This window comes from Capricornis sumatraensis, chromosome 6, assembly GCF_032405125.1.
Source record: "Capricornis sumatraensis isolate serow.1 chromosome 6, serow.2, whole genome shotgun sequence".
Taxonomy (NCBI): Eukaryota; Metazoa; Chordata; class Mammalia; order Artiodactyla; family Bovidae; genus Capricornis; species Capricornis sumatraensis.
Window position 1 is genome coordinate 98,614,553 of NC_091074.1, and position 6,785 is coordinate 98,621,337.

The 6,785-nt window shown below is 50.9% G+C and overlaps 1 protein-coding gene across 1 annotated transcript; it reads right to left on the reverse strand.

Moving 5' to 3' along the window:
- Window positions 1-380: 380 nt before the first annotated feature.
- On the reverse strand, window positions 381-6,361 carry NXNL2 (nucleoredoxin like 2). The gene is made up of 2 exons (XM_068973642.1): window positions 6,060-6,361; window positions 381-549 (listed from the first exon to the last, which is right to left on the reverse strand). The coding sequence occupies exons 1-2, from the start codon at window positions 6,359-6,361 to the stop codon at window positions 381-383; spliced, it is 471 nt and encodes a 156-aa protein (XP_068829743.1).
- Window positions 6,362-6,785: the final 424 nt, after the last annotated feature.

Below are 6,785 nucleotides of genomic sequence, written 5' to 3' on the forward strand. Positions count from 1 at the left end.
ATTATCCTTCAATAAAAAAAATTAAACAGAAAATAAAATAAAGACATCTCCAGAAAAATTGTATCAATAAATATGCCATTTTACCTGAAGAGCTTGTATAATAAATACATGTTTTGCATAGATTTCCAATAGCTCATTGTGAACACACTTAAGCTCATGTGGAGAAAGCTATGCTAAGAATAATAAAAATAACTACCAACAATGCTAGAGGGAGGGCATTCCCTGAGCAACATTTTATTTCTATCACAGATGAGTGCTTCTGCTCTGAAAGAAACCACCAACACAGAGAAAGAGAATGCTCTTCTTCTCTGCCGGGCTGAGGCTGCAGCAACAGGAGTGACTGCACACCTGTCCAGGCCCCCCGGAGACCCGCCCCCTGCTCAACCGGAGAAATTCTGGAAGATGTCGGCTGCCTCCACCCAGTTCTGGAAGCAGGCCAGCCCCCGCTCCCGGATCTGCTTCCGCCCTTTGTCGGTGATGACCTCCCCGCTGGGCTTCAGGATCACAAGCCTGGGGATGGCCGTGATGTGGTACCTGGTCCTCAGCTCGCTGTGGGAGAGAAGAGGGCAGCCGAGGGTCAGCGTGGGACAGGCCAGGCCGCTGCACGTCTGCAGGGACCGGAGCCTCCCCAGAGCCAGGTGAGCCCGCAAAGCCTTAGCACCCAGCCTGCCCGGCGAGCCCTCCCACTGGGCTGATTCCTGTGGGCTCTTCTTGCTGCTGGCTGGTTCTCAGCCAATGCTGCCCCAGAGGGGCATCCAGTGATGGGACCGTTCTGCATCTGTGCTGCCCAGCGTCATAGCCATGGTCACCCGTGATGACTGAGCACTTGAAATCTGGCTGGTGAGCCTGAGGAACTGAATTTTGGGTTTTAGTTCATTTTATTTGTTTATGTATTTTTTGGCTGTGCCAAGCGGCTTACAGGATCTTAGTTGCCCAACCAGGGATTGAACCCAGCCATGGAAGTAAGAGCACCAAGTCATAACCATAACCACTAGAAAGTGAAAAGAAAGTGAAGTCGCTCAGTCGTGTCCGACTCTTGGAGACCCTATGGACTGTAGCCTACCAGGCTCCTCTGTCCGTGGGATTTTCCAGGCAAGAATCCTGGAGTGGGTTGCCATTTCCTTCTTCAGGGGATCTTCCCGACTCAGGGATCGAACCCAGGTCTCCCTCATTGCGGGCAGACACTTTACCCTCTAAGACACCAGGGAAGTCGACCACTAGACCACCAGGGAATTCCCTATTTCAGTCTGTTTTAAATGTAAGTAGTCACATGTGGCTAGTGGCTGCTGAATGACACAGTGCAATTTTAAACTCACAAGTAACCCAATAAATTTGGATCCTTCCTACATCTCAAGAGGTTTAAATACATCAGGTACCTATAATGGGAAAAGGTAAAATTCCATAAGTTTTAGACAAATGCCAAGGCTTACTAGACTTTCGACCCAATAAATTCAAGGACATGCTGATTAACATTTTACCTTCACATGTAATAACCCCTCGTGTGACCATTTTACAAAATTATTTGTATTCACTTAGGGAAAGGAGCGTCTGCCTTCTCAGTTTTACAAATCTCCCCATAACCTTCACAGGGATTATTGCTCTCAGGACAGGACAGCTGGGTGCAAATCCCGTCCTGCTACCAGCTTGCCAGGGCCTCAGGTTAGCAGTAATCTGATTTCCCTTATCTGTCGCCCTCAGGGTTGTGAACCTGAGAGGAAGAAGAAATGCATTTGAGATCCTCCTGTTACCAAACCTCCCCTGTGACACCTCCATCACGTCCTTCCTGCTGCTTTCTGGTGTCCTGCTCCAAGACAAATCTTAATTCAAACTAGAAAAAAAAAAAAAAAAAACAGTATCTACACCCAACAGAGAAAATATGCCTTGCTTTCACGCATCTATGAAATGGTGACAAAACCAGTCATGTTGTTGGTCATAAAGGGATTTAATAAGTTTCAAGTAATCAGTGCAGATTGCTTAATCAGACCATAACATAATGGAACTGGAAAGCAACAACCAATAATTTTTGGAATGAGTTAAAAACTAAATAATCATATGTTATCTATGAAATTGTAAAGCAGACTTACAAAATAATTAGAACAGGGCAATATGAATATACTATGGGTCCCAAGCTATAGGTACAATTAGACACAGAGAATTATCTTACATATTCTTGTCCAAAACTAAAAGGCCTCTGTATAGATGAGTTCTGCGTTTAATTCAAGAAACTGGAAAAACAATGATGAAGCAATTATAGAGAAAGTAGAAAGAAGGCAAAAAAAAGATAGAGGACAAAAATCACTGGACTATGAAATGAATCCACATGGGGTGAGCAACAAAACAAAACCTGGTTCCTAGACTAAGAGAAAAGCTCTATCGAGATTGAGAAGGAAAAAGGGACAACACAGGGACATCAGGAGTCAGGCAGGCCTTCGAGGAGTGAGGAGGAGGTCTGAAGACATTTCATTGCCCCAGCTTCTCTTCAAAGAATCACCCAGTGTGGACCCTACATCCCCACCCTGGCAGCCTCTGCCTGGTGACAGGTGTTACCCTGGAACCATGAAGTCATCTCTGTCTCCTCTGGGAGCTGTGTCCAGAGAGAGTAGACCAAGCCTCAGAAAGGAAAGAGTCTTGTTGCTGGGCAGAATGAAGTGATAACTCAGCATTTTAACCATTTCAGGGAAATGTGAGAGTCCATTCCCTCCTCACCCTGCATGCAGTTGCAGTATTGGCTCCCTCCCTTCATCTAAAGCAGCGCATCCTTATCCCTGGCGCAACTGCTTCTGGGTTGTCATGGCAACTTCTGGCTCCAGTCTCTTTCCATCTCAGCCACTGGTAGCCAGGCTGTTACCAAGCAAATCTCTCTACTTGCTTCAAGTATCCATCAAACAAGTGCCCTGCAGGTGCCAAGCCCTGAACAATGTCTAGTTTAACCTCTGGGACTACAGAGACCACTGCCCCCACCAGACACACACTCTGACAACAGGAGTGGTGCTGGCTCCAGCTATGGAGGGCATAGGCCTCAGGGGCCAGACACGCACCCGGTGTCCTGAGCTACTAGGAAGAGAAGTGAGAGGCTCCAGGGTTGGAGGATGCCGCATGTGTAAGACCTTTGGAGGTGGGAAAGTGTATGGAGTATTCTGGCATATTCGTTGTCAAGTCTGACCAGAACACAGATGCAAACGAGACAACAAAAAATAAAATGAATGAGGGTCAAATACTGGAGGGGGATGTTTGAGACACGGACTGAGTGGGTCTCGCATGCCTGGCAGCATGCAACAGAAATTCCTGCTGGCAATCAGGGATTTTTCTTTATTCCTTACTTGGCTCTTGGGCTCATAAAAAAAGGGAGGGAAGGCAGGACAGACTCTGTCTTCAATGTTGCTCTCGCCCAGCTGCACACACAGGCATCAAGGCAGGACCTGCTGTCCTCTGGTTTTCTGATGACCTGCCTGAGGCTCATAGAGGACAGCAGATGACGCGTGTGGACCACTGGAAAAAGACAGCCCGGGTCCCTCACCTTCTCACAGCACCAAGAATGCCATGCTCTGCACATACTGACAACTTCTCAAAAGGCCTCCTGGAGGCTTCCTACATTCTTTAGTTCTCCTTGGTGGCTGTTACTTTCATTTATGCTCACAATCTGATTTCAAAATGCAGGCTGGGATAAGCAAAATTTAGGGCTTAGCTCCAAGAATTTCCCACAGAATACCACATTTCCTAATTTATAAATTGCAATGACAGGATTAACAAAGTTTAATTTGGAAGGGTAGGCCCCAGGAACTAACTTCCCAAACTGCTGCCCAACCCCCCCGACCGATCAGATTCCTCCTAGGTGAGACTGGCAGCTGGAGATGGCCAGGGCCTAGTGCAGCCCCATGCTGGGCCCTAAACAGCTCAGTACCTGCAGTGGACCAAATGGGCCTTGACCAGTTAATCCAGGAAGCAGAGAGTATGCTGTAAGCACCCCCCCCAACCCCACCCTTATCCCCACCCCCAGCAAGGCTGTGCTGAGGCTCAGTGTCCCCTGGGAGAGGAAGCTGGAGCAGAAACAACTGGCTCCAGAGCCAGGGCCACCCATCTCTCCACTTCAATAGCACATCTGTGAAATGGGCAACATGGAAAGTGCTGCTACAGAACCAGCTGGCATAGCTCTGAATTTGTGCATCAGTGCAGTTCTCATCCATCACGTGCCCTGTCATTATACTCAGCAACTGAATACCTTGCCTACAGTCACCCCACAAATAGATCCCACAACTGGACTCTGCCGAGGCCCTGAGCTCTTTGCTTGATTACTAACGCTGTCACTTTCAAAAATGAGTGTATTCTTTCAAAAGCGGTGTATAACTTGGATGCTAAGCAAATCAAAACTCCTTCTACAACCACCACTAGATGTGAAGCTATAGGAAGTTTCAACCAAGTAAATCATGGTCATTTGGATGTCTCATGGAAGACTTTTCCTAGTCACGCCTTGAGTGAGGTCTTGGGAAGCAGGGAACCTCCCTTGAAAGGCCTGGATCTCACCTCTTGCTTGGCATCAGCAAAAGCATGTGCTGGGGAAAAATTACTCCTCCAGGGAACTTTCCAAAGTTAGCTTTCATTTTTAAGTGTCCAGAAGGAAAACTGTTTCAGAATAATTAATTTGGGGGAATGCCACAATTGAATACTAATTCCCAGAAAAATGTACCACGTGGTGTTATTAAAAAAAAAAAATCCAGAAATTCACTTCCATATCTGTTAAGGGGAAAGTGGGGTAATGCACTTGGTGAAGAACAATTAACCTCAGTCTGGACTCTTACACCACAGGTGACCCCAACATGCCAGACAATCGGTGCCTGTGCCCCACTTCCCTCTTCCAATCCTCCACAAAGTCCTCCCATGTCCTCTCTCTTCCCTAACACACCACCCCCCACCTCCTCCCTCCTCCCCTCCATAGATCCCATGCCCACAGCCAACAGAACACCAGGGTTAGGACTTCCCTAGTGGTACAGTGGTTAAGTTTTTGAGCTTCTAGTGCAGGGTCTGTGGGGTCAATCCATGGCTGGGAATCTAAGATTCCACATGGTCCACAGAATGGCAAAAAGAAATTAAATTTAAATTTAAAAAAAAATAGAACGCTAGGGTCAATTTCTAGTTTGTTCACGAATTCTGAAATCCATGTCACATATTTTTCTAAAAGCAAGGGTGGGGCAAGATCCCTTCAGAGAGCATGGATTTTTGTCACCTCTGACATCTGTCTCAAGAGTCCAGGAAGCTGCTGCTTCTTACAGGCATAGGGGCAGGAGACACCTTTAAGAAATTTCGGTCACTGCCAATAAAACTGAAATTGCAATCTGGCTTGCAGTAGGTTCCTCCAGGACTTGAGTCCTGACCCTTCTCCCCAGCACCTGGTAGGCCCAGGCTACTGGCACAGGGTAGTCCACCCATAGTCTCCAGTCCTGACCTGAGCATCCATTCTGGATCTCCCTCTCCTACTCTCCAGATAAGGGTCGGTATCTTCCCTGTGCAGTGCCGGTGTGCTCAATGCTGTGTCCGAATCTTTGAGGACCATACGGCCTGCAGCCCGCCGGGCTCCTCTGTCCATGGGATTCTCCAGGCAAGAATACTGGAGTGGGTGGCCATTTCCTCCTCCAGGGGATCTTCCCAACCCAGAGATGGAACCTGCGGCGATTGTGTCTCCTGCATTGGCAGGCAGATTCTTTACAGCTGAGGCCCCTGGGAAGCCCTCCCTGCACAGTAGGGTGCAGCACCTCAGAGCTGTGATTTCTCGAATGGGCTCCCTGCCGCAGAAAAATCATCACCAGAACTTATACATTCAGATTCCCAGAGCCTCAGATCCACTGAGCCAAAGACGAGACCAAGGTCCGCGCCCACCGAGTTCCCCGTCAGCCAACGCTAGAGCCTCCCTGGGAAGCCAAAGCAAAGAGGCTCAAACACGAAGGGGTGGGGATGGAGGCTACCAAAGAGGCCCTGAGAGTTGGGAGAAGCCCGGGGATGAGGGATTGGGGTGGGGGTTGGTGTGGGAGCTCCCAGCACCTCCCACACACACGGTCGCCACTCACTGCCGGTAGGGGTCGTGGAAGGGCAGCGCCAGCCAGGCACCGTGCAGTTCCTGCATGAATTCCAGCATTTCCTGCGCGCTGCCGTCGGCGGACACGAAGACCACCTCGAAGGGCGCGGGCGGCCGCGCCTCGTCCACGAGCTCCTCGTAGAAGTCGCAGAGCAGCGGCGTGAAGTCGCGGCTGGGCGCGCACCGGCCCGCGGCGAAGTATAGCGCCACCACCTTGTTCTGCAGCGCCGCCTCGGCCTCCACCCACGCGCCGTCGCAGGTCACCAGGCGCCGCCCGCCCAGCACGTCCACCATGGCCGGGCGCGGGGACACCTGCGGCAGAAGGACACCTGAGGGGAGAGGCGGGGCGGTGAGCGCGGGGCACGATACTAGCGGAGGAGCGGACCTGGGTGAATGAACTCAGGTGGCTGATCCCTGCGGGGGAACGGTCACCTGCGGGCGGGCAGCGATGTCTGGCTCCCTTCGCACCGCCGGGCGCCCGGACCTCGGCACCAGCCTGAGCCTCGGCCTCTGGCGGGAGCACGGACGTCCGCCCTGGGGTGAGGGGGAACACTCACAAACACCCGCGACCCCAGGTGTAGTGGCCGTAGCACCAACAACCACAGCACCGGCCTCCAGGGAACCGAGCCGCCCCGCCCCTGCCCCGCCCCCTTCTGCCTCTGCCCCGCCCCCTCCTGCCTCGGCGCCCCGCCCCACGCCTTCCTCCACGACCCTCTCT